This window comes from Euphorbia lathyris, chromosome 8, assembly GCF_963576675.1.
Source record: "Euphorbia lathyris chromosome 8, ddEupLath1.1, whole genome shotgun sequence".
NCBI classification, from domain to species: Eukaryota; Viridiplantae; Streptophyta; class Magnoliopsida; order Malpighiales; family Euphorbiaceae; genus Euphorbia; species Euphorbia lathyris.
The window spans coordinates 33,487,403-33,506,068 of NC_088917.1; the positions used below are offsets into that span (position 1 = coordinate 33,487,403).

Consider the following 18,666-nt stretch of genomic DNA (forward strand, 5'->3'; position numbering starts at 1 on the left):
TTTCTTAATGGGCCAAGTTCAAAAAAGATTTTGGACTCGAAATAAGCTCGAAGCTCGGCTCGAGCTCGTTTATTTTCTAATGAATTGAGCCGAGCTTGAACAAGCCAAAGCTCGGCTCATGCTCGAGCTCGTTAATTTCATAGCGAGCCGAGTTTGAGCAGGCCAAAGCTCGGCTCAATTATGTTCATGTGTTATGCACTAATTGTATATCAGTTGGTTCTATTTTTTTTATATATTTTTTGTAATTTCAAACTAGATTTAAATACATAATATTTTTAAATTTGACAAAACATTTAGCTTTTTAATTTCTTTTCTCCAACCCACAAAATACATTATACTTTTTATTTTATTTTTTGCTATTCTTTTTTCATTGCAATTTGTTACTCATGAGTAGACTTGTTTATGAGTGAGCTAGATCAGGTCTAATCGAGTTTTATACTAAATTATCTTGTTCAAGCCGAGCCAGACTGTATTATATATACATAAGACTCGAATAAAGCTAGACCAAGACAACAAAACTGATTTTCAAATCCAGTCCACCTCAGTTCTTCCACTAACTAATATATATTTATATTTAAGAAAAAATTAATTAAACTTAAATTATAAATATAAACAATAAAAATGCAACAAATTAAACCTTTAGATAATAATTCAATAATACTTAATAAATAGTTTTATATAATAAAAAAATATTTAACAAAATAATAAAAATCAAATAAAGATAATAAATATATATCTAAATCTCTCTAAAAAAAAATACATATAATATAAGGATGGGAGGACTGGGTTGGGTCAAACTTTTGAGATAAATATCAAGCCTAACTTATTCCATGTGCCGGTTTGAGTGGGTTCAGACCGGACCGAGTCAATTTTTAAATGTCTAATACTTCTCCAGTCTCCTTAACTTGTTCAAATTGGTCATTTTACCCATCAACTTATCGAATGTCCTATTTACCCTCTTAATTCCATAAAAGTGGTATTTCTCACCCCTTCAACTGTCCAATTATCCCCCCAACTTATAGAATATCTTATTTACCCCCTTAACTCTATAAAAGTGGTATTTCTCACCCCCTCAATTTGTCCATTTATCCCCTCCCCAACTCATAGAATGTCCTATTTACCTTCTTAACTCTATTTTAGTGGTATTTCTCACCCCTTACAATCTGTCATCGAGGCCTAAATTGATACATTTTTTAAACGTTAAACCTATATTGGTGTTATTTTGTACGTGGAACCTAAATTGATACTTCCCCAAAATCATAGACCTATTTTAGTACATTTTCCCTACATATAATGTATTTAACTTGTTTATATTAATGCTCTTGTTTTTTTATCAAAAAAAAATGTTCTTGTTATTTGTATCTTTTATTCATTCTTTCTTTTTTCAACTTTTTTTTGCTAGTTAAATTTTGATTATCTAATTATTGTAATACAATATTATTATAATAAACACATGAAGAATCAATATAATTATCAAATTAAAACAAAATAAAAGTTGATATTAAAAATATATATTTTCAAACTCATTTCAATAAGTGCTATTAATTTTGCACTATAAAGGGGTAAGAAATACCACTTTTATGGAGTTAATGGGGGTAAATATGATCATAAGGGGTGATAAATGCCACTTTTATGGAGTTAAGAGGGTACATAGGACATTCGATGAGTTGAGGATGGGTAAAATGACTAATTTGGACAAGTTAAGGTGGTGGGAAATACCATTTCTATGGAGTTAAAGGGGTAAATAGCACATTCGATGAGTTGGAGGGTAAAATGACCAATTTGAACAAGTTAAGTGGACTGGAAGAACATAGACCATTTTTAAATATACATGTACACACTCTAGAAATTGGGCTTGGGTGGACTAGCGGGCCAACGGGCTCATAATATGTCTATTTATGAATGATTAAATGATTTTCATCTACAATGAAGATAATCAAATTAATGATATGTACTGAGGCTCTTAAGTGGTGGAGCTCCTTGCTGGAATCGAATTTCAAGCAATCCTTGGATATTTACAGGACCCAGATGTAAGGCTATAAAGGTAGGAGGGATGTATATGGTATGGAGAGATATAAGCAAGCTTCACATGCGTATTTATCGACTTTAAAAAAACAAGATGACTTTTGGAAGCAAATAGCTAAGTTGCTCTGGATGAGGGACGGTGACGCAAATTCTCAGTATTTTCATGCATACGCATCTGACAGAAGGAAAAGAAACAGTTTCTCTACATTGAAGGACTTTAATAGGATATGGCGTACAAAATGCAATGGGATGGACGATATACTGTCTGAGTATTTCAATGGAATTTTCACCAGTACGGGCAACAATGATTCTACTTTACTGCCGTATGTTTGATCCAGGGTCTCTCCGAAGGAAAACGAATTACTGTCTTATGCGTTTTCTAGGGAAGAAGTTAAAAGTGCCTGCTTTTCAATGCATCCGGACAAAAGTCCGGGACCTGACGGGCTCAATCCGACCTTTTTTCAGCACTTTTGGAACATTGTGGGACATGATGTATTTGAAGCATGCTTCTCTATTCTCCAAGCTAATAGGCTTCCAACGACGCTTAACGACGCTCTGATCGTGCTCATTCCAAAAATCAGAAAGCCTGAATTTGTCTCTGATCTACGCCCGATTGCACTTTGCAATGTATTATTTAAGATTCTGTCAAAAATGATGGCTAACCGTCTTAAGGTAATCCTCCCATCTATAATTTCTACAACTCAGAGTGCATTTATTGCAGGAAGATCTATATCTAACAACATTATAGTGGCATATGAAACAATCCATAACTTAAGAGGGCTAAGACAAGGAAAACACAGGACCGCTGCTATGAAGTTAGATATGAGTAAAGCATACGATCGTATTGAATGGGGCTTTCTGGAGAATATGCTTGTCAAGATGGGGTTTAACGGAAGATGGATACAATGGATTATGATGATGGTATCTACTGTCTCATATAAAATCGTGCAGGAAGGTAGAGAGATTGGACCTATTATCCCTAAACGGGGACTGAGGCAAGGAGACCCTTTATCTCCTTTCTTATTCTTAATTTGTGCTGAAGGATTATCTGCATTATTATCAGCTAAGGAACATGCTGGTTTAATTCATGATGCTCAGGTAGCTAGAAATGTCCCAAAAATCTCTCACTTATTCTTTGCAGATGACAGCTATCTATTTTTTTGAGCCAATAAGAGAGAGGCAATGGTGGTTCAATACTGTTTAGGGTGCTATGAACAAGCTTCGGGTCAGTGCGTGAACTTCCAAAAGTCTTCGGTATTTTTTAGCGGCAATTCTTCAATTGAAGATCGGTCAGATGTATGCAACGAACTTGGGGTTGCTGAAGTTGAGGATATGGGATTCTATTTGGGGGCACCGATTGTTGTTGGAAGAAGTAAGATGCAAGCATTCAATTTCTTAAAAGATAGAATTTGGAAACGTATCAATAATTGGAAGGAGAAATATTTATCCCGTGCGGGGAAGGAAATCCTCATCAAAGTTGTGTTGCAATCTATTCCAACTTATGTCATGAGCATATTCCTCATGCCTTTGGAGTTTTGTAATGATATTAACAATATGCTGAATAGGTTCTGGTGGAATTCATCCTCCTCAACATCAAATGGAATGCACTGGAAAGCATGGGATAAACTTTGTTGGCCGAAAGCTAACGGAGGATTGGGCTTCCGGGACATTCATAAATTTAATCTTGCTCTTCTAGCAAAACAAAGTTGGTGCCTTGTTACGAATCCGGATTCTCTGATAGCAAGAACTCTAAAAGCAAGGTATTTTCCTAATGTTGATTTTTTACAAGCTACCCTGGGGCACAACCCTTCCTTTGCGTGGCGCAGCATCATTGCGGGTCGAGGGATTTTGATCGAAGGATTGAGGAGGAAAATTGGTAATGGAGAATCCAATTCCATTTGGAACAGCCCTTGGCTGCCGGACGATCAGAACCCTTTCCCAACAAGCTCGGCTGTAACGAATTTGCCCTCAGGACTTGTCAAAGACCATATGGATGATCAAGGAAATTGGAAGAAGGAGGTTATTAACAGTTCGTTTTGCCCACGGGATGCCAAACTCATTTATTCCATACCGGCCAGGCGTATGCGTGTTGAAGATGGTTGGTTCTGGCCATCTGATAAATATGGTGCTTATACAGTTAGGAGCGGATATTTTCGGGCAATAGGACTGACACCGTCGAATCAAATAAATCCGAACGAAATAAATTGGAAGCTGATATGGAATTTGAAGGTTGCCCCGAAAGTCAAGAACTGTTTATGGTGAATTTTTACCAACTGTCTACCAACTTTGAATAATCTTGCAATTCGTCATAGCTTGCTACCTAACTGCTGTCCGGTGTGCGGAGCTTTCGGGAAAAACGAGTTTCACGTGTTCATTGGGTGTCCTCGAGCTGCTCAGGTATGGAAATTATTGTTCAAAGACAATCGGTTGGATCTAATCACGAATTTTATCCACTGGTTTACAAATATCCTTGGTGATATGACGATGGATTGTAACCTTATTGCGATGATCTGTTGGCAACTATGGAGGGCACGAAATGAAAAAGTTTGGAATGATAAATTTCGAACGCCTGAGGAAATATTTCAGACCGCCACTGCTGAACTGACGGCTTGGGAGGCAGCGCAAAGACATTACCCAGATCAACAAAATCAATACACTAGTGCTTTGTGTAAATGGAAGAAACCGGTTGCAGGCTGCTACATCTGTAACGTCGATGCAGGGGTAAATGGGTTAAATAATTTCTGCTCTTTTGGCTTCCTTTTACGCGACTATCAGGGGCGATGCTTTGCGGCAAGCATGGGTTACCTTGCTGAGATAACGGATCCACCTTTAGCTGAGGCAATGGCAATCCGCGAAGCGCTATCATGGATCAAGAATTATAACTTAAGCCATGTTGAAGTTCAGTCCGACTGCCTGATGGTGGTACGGGCTATTCAGCTCCAAAAAAGTCAATTATCTTATTTATCTGATGTGATACGCGAGTGTTGTGATTTGTTGCGAGATTTGAACTCCTGTTCGATCTCTTTTATTAAACGATCAGCGAATTTAGCAGCCCATAGCCTAGCTAAAGTTGTTACTTCTAGTTCTGTTCGTGGTGAGTGGACCTGTCCACCACCGTTTATTATTGATGTGTTATCTTCTGATTTAAGTTAATAATAGTTTTTCTTTGATTCAAAAAATTAATGATCAAGAAGATAGTTTTGTTAATGATATCTGAAATTGATCCAACTTGTCAACATTAAGGATAAAATGACTCTTAACTATCAATGTCAAGGTGAAATTACTATAATTAAATATTTTAATTAAACATATATAATTTTTAAAATAAAATTAAATATAAAAATTTTGGATAATAATTTATTCAAAATTAAGGAAGATATAAGAAATTATTTAATGATAATTATCAAAATAAAAACATTTAAAATTGAGTTTTTATGGGCTGAAAGAAAAAAGAGTAATCTCTTAAATTCTATACCATAAAAGCTAAATTATAAATCTTCAAAATTTAATTTTTAACTTTAAATTTATATGTTAAGCTATAAATTTTAAACATAAAATTTTATTCCTGTGAAGTATATATCTATATGTTAAATTATAAATATAACAAAAATATGAGTATGTTAGAAAAATTAAATACATTTAACTAAAAAAATAATTAGAATAAAGAAAAATAATAGAAGAAGAAACATAGATTTTTTTATTCAAACCAACTAAATAAGTGAAAAGATATTTTTCTTATAAAAAAATTAAAAAGTGGAAGAACGAATTAAACTAGACTTTTTTGAAATTCAAAATAAATACTTCCTTTTATTGATAAGCATTTTATGATTTTAATTAATCATTCTTTAGAAAAGACAATTTGTATTAAATATTGCAAATTCACGTTTTTTTAACAATAAAAATTAAAGAAAAAGAAAAAATCCATATAGAATTACTTAAAATTAAAGTAATCTATATAAAAAAAATTAATAAATTTTTTATATATATTCTATTCTCTAAATTTCTATCCATCTATCTTTATTCAATAATAAATAGCTTATCATGCTTTTCGAAAAAAAAAATAACGGGATAAAATTGAAAAAAATGACTAATATAACCTTATAATTAAAAACTAATTAAAAATCTGTTTATAGGATTATATTAGTCATCTTTTTCAATTCTATCTATTCTATCCTATTTTTTTCTATTAAATAGTATTTACCCAAAAAATAAATATCTTACCATGAATAAACAAACTAACCATCAACTGTTGATATACAATATATTCAATGTTTGAAAGTAGAGGTGGGCACGGTTCGGTTAACCGGTCAATTAGGTGAAAAAATTAACCGAACCGTTATCAACGGTTTTTTAACCATCCAAACCGAAACTGGTCCATATCAATCGGTCCATTAATTTTGGTTAGGTTTTTCGGTTAACGGGTTTTAACCAATTCTCACTAGTTAACCAAAAATCAACGGTTAACTATAATTTTTATCCAAACCTAAATTTGTAACGATATTAAAATACATATAATTTCAAAAATTCAAACGAAACGAATTCATATAAAATTTCAGAATTTAAACATAAGTATCGAACTAAAAAGAATCCATCAAGTTTACATTTAAAACATAAAGAAATGTAAATAATATTTCGTCAAAGTATTTATGTGATGCGGGGCATCTCCTTCTGGGACCGGGTCCGTACGAAGAAAGTAGGAGGAAGAACAAAGCACGAGCAACAAGCGAGTAAAGAGGTCAAGACAGTGCCACACAACACACCAGCAGCTCAGACACGGTCCGCGTGGATTAAAGCACGCTTCGCGTGAAGGAAGGTGACCCGGAGAAGAGTTCAGCAGCCAAACTATGCTCCGCATAGATTTGGGCACGCTCCGCGTAAAATGAGTACTGATCCGGAGAGAAGTCCAGGAGGTCATATACGCACCGCGTAGAATTAGGCACGCACCGCGTACCTTCATTTTAAGAATCCACGCACCGCGTAGATTTGGACACGCTCTGCGTATAATGGATACTGATCCGGAGAGAAGTCCAGGAGGTCACATACGCACCGCGTAGAATTAGGCACGCTCCGCGCACCTTCATTTTAAGGAACTTGCTCCTTACTCCAGCTCCCTCCTTAATTACAATCATGCCACTCCTTATTTACAACCCATGTCACTCCCTATTTACCATCCATGTCATCCCTTTATATTTAACCCATTTTACCCTTATCTTTATCATTTTAATTAATTAAGGATTTACCCTTTTATGTAATTTGCTTTAGGGTTTTGAGATTGTATAAATACATCTCTTTCTTGTAATTGTTCTTCAACTTTTATCAGTCAAATATTAATCTTCTTCAAGAAGCTTGTTAAGGTTTTCACCTTCAACAATGAGGATTTCATATTCCTATGGATTTAGTCCATAAAACCCGGGATTCAATCCTTCTAGTTTAGCTAGAGAAAAAATATCTTTGTAAGTTTATGATTAAAACTTTCAGTGGAAACCGATCCGTATCATTATGTTTAAAAGATAGCATATATTTTTTTTTAAAGTAAAGTAGTATAATTTATGTTATATATTTATATTAATATACAGTTTTTCATTTGGTTACCGGTTTGATTTTTTTTTTTTTTTGCCACCCCTATCTGAAAGCAACGATATATCCATTTAATCCGACCGGTTTTTGCAACATTTTCTAACATTGCGTGTAGCTGTCAGAAAAAGCGCGGGCTTGGGACCGCTAATTCCTCACGAGTAAAATATGAAGCAACGTCTATCCAAAAAAGGAAAGCAAGCCACGTGGTTTAGGGTATTTAAAATAATTATATATATATATAAAAAAAAAAATATTACTTGTCCTAATTGGCAACTACAGCTTATTAATGGGGCACCTACGTGGGCCTATGTCAATGGATATCTAGCCACGTCAATAAGTGGGACCCGCTAGGTATATGGCAATGAAATGTACGTCAGATCCACATCATAAGCAGCTGAATATACAGATGCACAGAAAACTTTCCTTCTCATCTCACTGCCACTTTGGTTTGGTGAATCGGATCACAACCAAATGATTGATTGATTGATAAACTGATCGTGAACTGCACTGATCAAAAAATTCAACAATTCCGCTTTCTCCTCTCTTCTCTTCTCTTCCTTTTGTCTCTTTCAGATCTCACCATCAATAGCCTTTTCACTTTGCTTCTCTCTCACAGCGAAACACCGCAATTCTTTTTATGAAACATATGCGGATTTATATTCATTAGACGGAAGGTAATTTCATTGCTGGATTGTATCATCATTAAGCTCGCATTTCGCATACAAACGTCTAATCGGAATATTTCTTAGTTCTCTTTTTTTTTTGTGAAATTTGTAGTTTCAACTCTTGATGATCCATTTTAGTTTGTTTTTGCTTATTGTATAATCGATGAAGTTCAGTATAAAATAATACTTTATTGATTTCAAATAATAGATTGTATAACGACGCCTGGAAAGAATTTCAATAATTTAAGGAATCATAATTGATGTCGTTGTTTGTAAAATATTATAATAGATAGAAGCACCATGTCATATAATTGATTGCGTGTTTGTTTGTTATTTTTTTTACTAATTTTTTTTCTTCTTGTGTTTGTCTTGTTTGGATCAAACGGACCATCGCACTATACTGCACATTCAACGACTTTGTTGAAGCTCTGTTTCTCACTCTGCTTTTTGTTTCTTAGGATTTATGAATTTTGGTATTTGAGTCTTGGATCAGGAAGTTGATTTGAAATTGAAAAAAAAAAGAAGGTAAAAGGATGCTTGGCAATGGAGTTGTTGGGATCCTCGCCGAGTCGTGTAACAAATGGGAAAGAAGAGTGCCTTTGACACCATCACACTGCGCACGCCTTCTAAATAGAGGCAGGGACGGAAGTGGAGTGGCTCGCATAATAGTTCAGCCATCGACAAAGAGAATTCATCATGATGCAATGTATGAGGATGTTGGTTGTGAAATATCAGAGGACTTATCTGAGTGTGGCCTCATTGTGGGAGTAAAACAACCCAAGGTGGGACTAGTGACTAGTTTCTTGTTGTTTGTTTTTAACCAAGCAGGAAGCTATATATAAGAATTGTGATATAATTTTTGCAGCTGGAGATGATCCTTCCTGATAGAGCTTATGCCTTCTTTTCCCATACTCACAAGGCCCAGAAAGAAAACATGCCATTGCTTGATAAGGTATACATATATCCTTATTCAGATCAAGTAGGGTGGAATAAAGTTTTATGATTGTGTTGATTTTGAGTTTGATGTGTAGATCCTAACAGAGAGGGCGTCGCTATATGATTATGAACTTATCGTTGGGGACCACGGGAAAAGATTACTTGCTTTTGGGAAATATGCTGGGAGAGCAGGACTTGTTGATTTCTTGCATGGATTAGGACAGCGTATGATCCACTACTTAGAAGAATATTCAGTTTTATAATTATTAATTCTGATCAAGTGTGATGATATAGGGTTCAATGTTCATCTGGTGACAGTTTAATAGTTATTGTTTTTCTTGGCTTCTAACAGTCCAAGCATTTCAGTTTGTTGATCATCCAATTTTGCTGAAATAAATATCTTCTGCTAAAATTTGGAGTGTACTTGCTGAATTCATTCTGGTGTTACTTCAAAAATTTTAATTTCAGGGTACCTAAGCCTCGGATATTCAACACCGTTTCTCTCATTGGGTTCATCTTACATGTATTCCTCCTTGGCTGCTGCCAAAGCTGCTGTAATTTCTGTGGCTGAAGAGATAGCAACGCTGGGATTGCCATCGGGGATTTGCCCTCTCGTTTTTGTATTTACTGGTTCAGGAAATGGTATGCATAATATTGCCTATATATGAATTCAGTATCATGAATTTCGAAGATGCTGGTTGTAGTGCTAATTTGGTTACGTTCAACTGCTTGGATATACTAAATATATATTTAAGAATTTTTTTTGAGCTTTTGAGCTTAGCATTTTACTTTAAAATTTCTATTGGCAACAATATTTAGTTTTTTTACATATTAATACACCTAATAGATTTTCTTCCTTTTTGCTTTAATTCCATAAATGGATTTGATCTTCTAATATTGTCTTACATCATGATAAACTTTCTGTTGCTGTTTTTCTTTATAGTTTCCCAAGGCGCACAAGAGATTTTTAAGCTTCTTCCTCATACTTTTGTTGATCCAAGCAGACTTCCAGAACTATTTGCTCAAGTAAGCTTGAAGGAACAGTATTCGTAGCATGTATACTTGCTTTAATGGTGTAGGGATCCTCTAGAGTTAAAAATCCTCTAGAGTTGGTGGAGTTGTAATCTCAACCATTAATTGCAAAATTAATGGATGAGATTTAATTGATAAATTTTAATATTTAATTAGTCATTTATTGATCAATCAAATCTCATCCATTCATTTTGCAATTAATGGTTGAGATGATTACAACTCCACCAACTCTAGAGGATTTCAACTCTAGAGGATCCCTAGGCGCTTTTAATGATACTGTGACGAAGTACTTAGACATCAATAGACGCTTCCTAATGTTTAGGCCACAATTCTACGTTCGGATTCATGCCAGCACTCGTTACTAATTATTTTATTTTAATTTATTGTTGTAATATTTTACATTATCTATCATGTCTATTGGGCATTGAGTTTATATATGACGATCATTTCACTTGCAACCCTTGATTTTGATAGGCCAGTGAATCAAGTCCTACATCAAGAACATTAAAGAGAGTATATCAAGTTTATGGTTGTATTGTGACTAGTAAAGATATGGTTGAACCTGCAGAGCCTTCCAAAACGTTTGACAAAGTGAGTAGTCATTCAAATTTCTTTATAAATTGTCAAACTACATAAGAGCTATTCTTAAGGCTCATCTCTCAACTTATACCTACACCCTTCAAGTTCAAGTGGCTTTTACATGCAAGAATATATTAGAGATAATACATAAAAGTTATTGTAGGCTTTAACTGTCAGCGTTCCATGACAAAATAAAGTTACCCCAGTCTCAGACTCCTGATCTTATTACCAGCTGTAATTGGCTTTCAACTTTATGGTTGCTTAATCCAAAAAGTGCTTGATTGTTTATCCTTTAATTTTTGAGGATACAGTCAACGATTCCTTAAAAGCCAGTCAATAGATCAATTTTATTCAGATAATAGTGCGCATTTTGCTGATGCAGGACATTTTGTTTTCTTTTCAGGCAGATTATTATGCACACCCAGAACAGTACAAACCCATCTTCCATGAAAAAATAGGTCCATACGCATCTGTCATTGGTATGTGATATTATTTCTTTAAATATCTTTTCATGTAAAATACGGGGATCATCTAGTGAAATTCTTATATAGTCAGTAATGGTTCAATGGACACGTACCAATTTTTCTGTTCAAGTTGACACGTACCTAATAACATGCAAGTCCATGTTGACCTGGAAAATTTTCTCAAATTTCATTAATTCCAAGCTTCGACAATATCTATATTGAAAGGTCTCTCCTTCATTTCCTCTGTTCTCCCTATGTCTCGATTGTTTTGAGTTGTGGGCCATAGCACGGGCATGGGGCTGTCTTTTGGAAACTTCAATCAGTGATCAGGAGCTTTTTTTCGTTAATTGGAGTGTCGAAAAAAATAAGAAGAAAAAAGAATTTTGCTTTAGACCCCTGAACGCTTGTGGGTCTACTTCCGCTAAGAGCAAAAGGTTTTTTATTCTTTGCAGTCAGTCATAAGGATCACTCTGCACATATTTAACAACTGAAAGACTGCAATTTTTATGTTTTCTGTTGCTATTGATTTAATTTAATGATTGGGTAATCGTTGTTTTTAGAAAAGAGTAATTCAGATTCAGCGGAAAACTTCTATTCTTGAAGTGTTTTTTTTTCCGTGGATCTTCTTTTATACTTTTTTTTTCTGATTTTTCTTTTTCTTTTTCTCAATCATTTGATTTTGCACAATTATAGTCAATTGCATGTACTGGGAGAAGAGATTTCCTAGATTGTTGAGCACCCAACAGCTTCAAGATCTAACAAGGAAAGGGTGCCCTCTTATTGGAATTGCTGATATAAGTTGTGATATTGGAGGGTCTATAGAGTTTATTAATCAAACCACTTCAATTGACTATCCATTTTTCAGGTACAGAGCTACTTGTTTCTCATTTCGGTAGAAGGTATTCATGCCTTGCTGTTTTCTTGCCTGATCCATGATTGTATGTCAACATTAGACCATGCTTAAGTATCTTTGATTTTGACTGTCATAATTGAGATGATATATGAGAAAGAAAACTTGTGCTTGGACGTGCAACATGAATTGTGCTTGGACGTGCAACATGAATTTGTTTTGTTAGTAACTAGCAAGCAAAAGCTTTATCTCCTGAATTTTGTTTTCAATTTTCAGCAATAGATGTAAAGTTAATTGCCGTTTTTACTATAATTACTTCTTAATATCAGATACGATCCCTTGAATGATTCATACCATCATGACATTGAGGGAAATGGTGTGATATGCTCTTCTGTTGACATTCTTCCTACAGAATTCGCGAAAGAGGTTTGTCGTCTTCGTCCCTGCATAGTTCTTAAGAATTTCACATTTATGTTATTTTGTGTCTAGTTTTTCTAGTTTACATTTTCTGGTAACATGAAACATACTTCCATCATCAAAGGCTTCTCAACATTTCGGAGACATACTATCCCAATTTATTGGCGGTCTGGCCTCTACAACTGACATAACCAAGTTACCTTCACATCTAAGGAGAGCTTGCATAGCACATGGTGGGACATTAACCCCCTTGTTTGAATATATTCTGCGAATGCGTAAATCTGATTCAGAGTAAGCTCCTGGTTCCAGATTTCAGTTTGTATTTCCTTACCGTTGTACTAGCATGCATGCTAATTGTTGTGGGATTCATTGGATCTGAACTGTGAACATTGACTTGAACAATTCGATTATCCAAGAAGTTATATGCTTTCTTGTAATGGGTCCATGGGTTTTTTGTTTTGATGTCGTTGGTTCAGTTAGGTGTATATAAAAAGTAGGCCATAGTGAAAACCTTAAGACAGAGACATGCAAGATATTGAGGCAAAGAAAAACAAGTGAGAAATTCTTAATGACGGTATATCGTTAGAGGGAATATTTGGAAACCCATATTGCTGAAATCAATATAATATAGAATGATATAGTTCATCGTTTAACTTGGTCTTCTGATACATGAGTTTGGAGAGGGAGTTAAGAAGAAACAAGGAACAAGTGGAGAAATTTTGGGACTTTTTTCATATGTAACTAACTATTGAATCAATTTTTATGTGATTCTCTTTAATAAGTAGTATGCATACCCTTCATTTGTATGCAGAGATATGCCAGAAAATTCTGCAAATTCACATTCCAGCAAGAAGAAATTCAATACATTGGTATGTCAATTTTGCTTACATGTTTGGATATTCTGCACGAATTTTCATCAATGGATAATACAATCTTGTCTCCTTTATGTAATGTTTTAAATATTATATTGTCTTCCAAAACCACTTTTATTTGTCCAATCGTTCCTAATGTTGTTATGATCGACAGGTATCTCTGAGTGGTCATCTTTTTGATAAGTTCTTAATAAATGAGGCTTTGGATATTATCGAAGCTGCTGGCGGTTCCTTTCACTTGGTCAAGTGTCAAGTTGGTCAAAGTGCTGATGCTACCTCGTACTCAGAACTTGAAGTAAGTTGATCCTCAGTTGGGTACTTGGGTTTGATTTTGGAACTAAAAGATTCTCTAGCCACATTAAAGTCAAGTCATATATGTTCGCTGACCTTCCCAGTTTTATTCGACTCATTGTGTAACTTCTCTTCGAATTTCATTTAATCTCTTAAAATTATCGCAACAAGTATGTCGAAAAATTGGAAGTTCATATGTCAGGAATAGTTATGCTTCTAAAAGAATTAGTGACTAAAGTTCTGTTTGACATGTTTTTCAAATAGTATGGAATCTTAAAATTGACAAATTAATGGACATAGTGCACTAAATATTCAGACATTTTTGGACTTTATACTGCTCAATATGACTTGCTTAATGGCCTTGTACAGGTTGGTGCAGATGATAAGGAAGTTCTGGATCAAATTGTTGATTCTTTAACTTCTCTTGCTAATCCAGATGAAAATCAAGGGTTGTTAGCTAATGATGCTAATAAAATCTCCCTGAAAGTTGGTAAAGTCCTGGAGAATGGCACTAAAAAGGACAACGATAGAACTAGGACTTCAGTTCTAATTGTTGGTGCAGGTCGGGTTTGCCGACCTGCTGCTGAATTCCTTTCTTCAGTTGGCAGCATTGCATCTTGTGAATGGTATAAAGCTTGCCTAGATACAGATTTTGAAGAGCAGAAAGATGTCCATATCATTGTTGCATCTCTTTATCTAAAGGATGCAGAAGAGGTATAAGCTCACACCTTGAATTTTTCTGCCAAAATTCTTGCATGTGGATAGCAATGATAATAACAATTATAGCAATAGCAGGTGTCTGTGTGTCCATCTTCTCCTTATTTTGATTTCAATTATTGATCTTTCGCAGATCATTGACGGAATTTCTAATGCAAAAGCAGTTCAGCTTGATATCATGGACAATGAAAGTCTATGCAATTATATTTCACAGGTACCCTTCTCCAGTGGCTACTACACTTTAATATTGTCACTGAGAATTAAAATAAGATAAATAATATGGGTTCCAACATGATCTAGCGTATCCTAAGTGATCTGTAGCATGCACCTGTAATGTACTGATAGTAATCTAACAAAAAGAGGGTGCTATTAATTGTTGATTAGATGGAAAAGGGTTCTAACTTCTTTAATATATATATCACTTAGAAATCAGCATCAATGATGGTCATTGGTAATGTATTCCCCCTATCTCCAGGATCACATGCAGTGAATATATCACAATCTTGTGTTGTTTAATTCTTTTCTTCCAATTGTGCAGGTTGAGGTTGTTATCAGCTTACTTCCCCCAAGTTGCCACATTGTTATAGCAAATGCATGCATCAAGGTAGTAACACTTTCTTAATATTTTCAGAATCATAGTCACTTTGGTTTAGTATACTACTCAGGCTTGCAGCGTGCAAATGTCTTAGATTGCATTTTTTAAAAGAATGTCAAGCAAGGAGACTTAAAATGCAATTTAGCAATTGAAAAATGTATTGAGTATAGCTGTAGCCTGGTGAAAATTGTCTTCACCAATTTAAATACAACGCTATTTGTCATCTTTTGAAATTTCAAAAACATTTGTGTTTGGTTCAGCTGCAAAAACATCTTGTCACTGCTAGCTATGTTGATGATTCTATGTCAGCACTAGATGAGAAGGCAAAAGCTGCTGATATTACAATACTTGGCGAGATGGGCTTAGACCCTGGAATAGGTAATTTTCCGATTGTTTTCTGTTTCTTCTATATCTCAACATCTGGACATGTTTAGGCGTGTGATTAGAGTAATGGAAAACATTTTTAAAACTCCATGTTCTTGTGAAAAACTTACCTCTATCTACTGGTATTGAACTTCAGATAAGTTCTTGCATATAAAATGCTGAATGTGTTCAGGAATAATTAACCTGTATTTGGCTAGTTCGCTTCTCAAGTTTCCAATTACCTGAATTTGTTATATCAGATTTAAAAAGGCTTAATAAATTTAGTGTTGGCTGTTTACAGTTTTCTTATTCACAACCTTCAAATTATGATCTGCTGATTTGAATAGCCAATATATTTACCTGGATGTTTCACAAGAATGTACCAATTTATAAAATTTGAACAACATAAAATGATGCTTCAGATCACATGATGGCAATGAAGATGATTAACGAAGCACGTGCTAGAAAGGGGATAATAAAGTCTTTTACTTCTTACTGTGGGGCTCTTCCATCTCCTGCAGCTGCCGATAACCCACTAGCATATAAATTCAGGTATTTCATGGAGCTTCTTCAACTGAAATGATTTCGTTTCTTTTTCAAAAAAAAAAAAAAAAAGATCTCGATGAAGGAGATAATATTTGGATGATTTATAATTTTGTTTATGAATAGATAAGTATGAACCATACAATCTTAATGCTGTTCCAGAACATCAGGACAGAATAATATTATAATTTTCAGTAAGAGAGGAAATATTATTGCCCTTTTTTATAATTTCAAATTGCTAAATGTGATTCTACTTGGCCAGTTGGAGTCCTGCTGGAGCAATCAGAGCTGGGCGCAATCCTGCCACCTACAGATCCTGTGGCGAGATTGTACATGTTGAAGGTAAGCTGCCATAAAGCCAAGTATTAGGATATATGCATATATTTTTCTATACTATTTATTATTTTTCTTTTTGGAAATTTTACATAATTCCAGTTTTGCATATCTCCAACATGTAACATAGATATTTCATCAAAAAGAAAAACATTTAACATAGATAAGTTTTTATGTCATCATGGAATTTTTTTCTACTCATCTGCTGATACTGATGTACTATCGCCGCTACCATATTTATCACATACAACAAATACTCATGATGAAGTATAAAAAAAAGTCATTATTTTGACAGTGTAAAACCTCCTGAGGACCCTTGCAGGTGATAAACTTTATGATTCAGCTAGCAAACTTCGGATACCTCAGCTCCCAGCTTTTGCATTAGAATGTCTTCCGAATCGGGACTCTTTAGTTTATGGCAAAGTGTATGGAATAGAAGATGCATCAACCATCTTCCGTGGAACACTTCGATATGAAGGTATTACATCGTTTGGCTCCAATAATAATTATACCAATGTCGAAAACATTCAATGGTTAAATCAGCTTAGCCTGCTACATAACTTTTAAGTAATATATAATATTACATATTTTGGGATCTTATGCACTAATTGTTTGTGCAGGGTTTGGCAAAATAATGGGGACATTTGCAAGAATTGGTTTGTTCAGTACAGAATCTCATCCACTTCTTGGATGTGAACAGAGACCAACTTTCAGAACATTCCTTAATGAACTGCTGAACTTTCATGTTGACGGAGTGGACGGATCTCTATTATTGGGAGAGAAAGATATTGCTGAAAAGATTGCCAAACTTGGACATTGCGAGGACAAAGAAACTGCAATAAAAGCTGCTAAAACTATAATGTAAGTTCTATGACTACCTTAAAAATTTATTTTCAGGTACAATACAAGGATTGACATGGGTCCATTCGGCTATTTATTATCATTTCATGCTTAGTTGCCTAAATGATACACATACACCCACATATTTCTACAATCTAATTTGTTTTCCTCAATGGATTAGAATTTTGGGACTTCATGATTGCACAGAAATTCCTGCAACCTGCAAAAGTGCATTTGATATTACGTGCTTCCGTATGGAAGAAAGGTTGACATATTCCAGTACTGAACAGGTATGTTTCCTTGCATGGAATATATATGCATAATATTTTGTCTAGTTTTCTTGTTGGTAGCGTTTGATATTTTCTTGAAGGCATTGGATTTTTTATTTTCCACTGCTGGCTTTAGTGCTTTGTAACATTGAATTTACATTTGTTCTGTTCTTGTATACCCTTTTCATTGTGGTAGTTGGAGAAAACCCTCAAAATGATAAAACTGTAAACTGAACTCGAGCAACTGAATAGCGGTTTTCTTTTTTAAATTAAGTGAAATTTATTTACTCAGAGCTGTAATTTCATCAGCAGGACAGCCAAGTTTTAATTGCTGTTTGTACAATTTGTGGTCAGGATATGGTGCTTTTGCATCATGAACTTGAGGTAGAATTCCCTGACAACCCACCTACAGAATATCACAGAGGCACTTTATTGGAATTTGGAACAACTAAAAATGGGAAAACAATTACTTCCATGGCTCTCACCGTTGGTATTCCTGCAGCAATCGGTGCTCTGGTGCTTATACTACAATCTATTCTACAACTCTTTTGTTCTTTTGGTTGGACAATCCATTAACCAAGGACTGTTTAAATTTGTTTCAGCTCTTACTAGAGAACAAGATCAAGACAAGAGGCGTTCTGAGGCCTATTTTACCTGAAGTATATCTGCCAGGTAAACTAAATCCACTTGTTATAAACAATTCATATGATGTTAGTATTGCAATATCATCAATTATTAGACCACACAAGTATAATTTCTCTCACTAGGTGGTGGGATCTACTGCTTCTGTCTATCTGATAACTCTCCATAGAACGGAAATTATTATTATAGGTAAAATTGAACCATATTGTCAGATTTTAATAATTGATTTGCCTTGTTCTTGGTTTTGTAGCATTGAGTATTTTACAAGCCCAAGGAATTAAGTTAATTGAGAAGATTGATTGATCCATCGATCTACAAAGGAAATATGTTTGAAAAGATGAAGAAGAGATTGAGTATGAAGTCATCCTACTTGCTACATATGAATAGTTATTAGAGCTTCGGGAGGAAAAAGTGCAGACTCAAAATATCAGAGTACATAAAATTGAAATTGATATCCACACCTGTATAGATTTGATTTGCGGTTCAAATTGTGTTAGGACTGTAACAGTACGCATTATGCTTCAAACCTTTCCATGTACACAGTGTTAATAAGATATATAAATTAAACGTATGAGCATCTTTGTTCTGTACATTAAAACAAGATAATTGTAATAATTGTAAGTGGTACTCACTGGCTATAGCCATTGAGTTAATGA

General features: G+C 34.6%; 1 protein-coding gene across 6 annotated transcripts; it reads left to right on the forward strand.

Moving 5' to 3' along the window:
* The first annotated feature begins 8,016 nt into the window (after positions 1 to 8,016).
* On the forward strand, positions 8,017 to 18,581 carry LOC136202315 (alpha-aminoadipic semialdehyde synthase). Of its 6 annotated transcripts, none has more exons than XM_065992855.1 (25): positions 8,017 to 8,276; positions 8,726 to 9,049; positions 9,133 to 9,219; positions 9,299 to 9,428; positions 9,672 to 9,845; positions 10,147 to 10,229; positions 10,710 to 10,826; positions 11,218 to 11,293; positions 11,972 to 12,143; positions 12,458 to 12,554; positions 12,670 to 12,836; positions 13,357 to 13,414; positions 13,572 to 13,712; positions 14,078 to 14,422; positions 14,559 to 14,639; positions 14,964 to 15,029; positions 15,281 to 15,398; positions 15,806 to 15,935; positions 16,189 to 16,268; positions 16,582 to 16,737; positions 16,880 to 17,120; positions 17,281 to 17,389; positions 17,723 to 17,884; positions 17,971 to 18,040; positions 18,261 to 18,581. In XM_065992855.1, exons 2-25 carry the CDS (start codon positions 8,801 to 8,803, stop codon positions 18,311 to 18,313), a joined length of 3,162 nt encoding a protein of 1,053 aa, XP_065848927.1. In that variant the 5' UTR covers positions 8,017 to 8,276; positions 8,726 to 8,800; the 3' UTR covers positions 18,314 to 18,581. The 6 variants fall into 6 exon arrangements, with proteins under 6 accessions (XP_065848927.1, XP_065848930.1, XP_065848929.1 ...); XM_065992858.1 differs by lacking the exon at positions 11,972 to 12,143 and adding an exon at positions 12,144 to 12,177; XM_065992857.1 differs by having other exon boundaries at positions 8,761 to 9,049.
* The last annotated feature ends 85 nt before the right edge of the window (positions 18,582 to 18,666 follow it).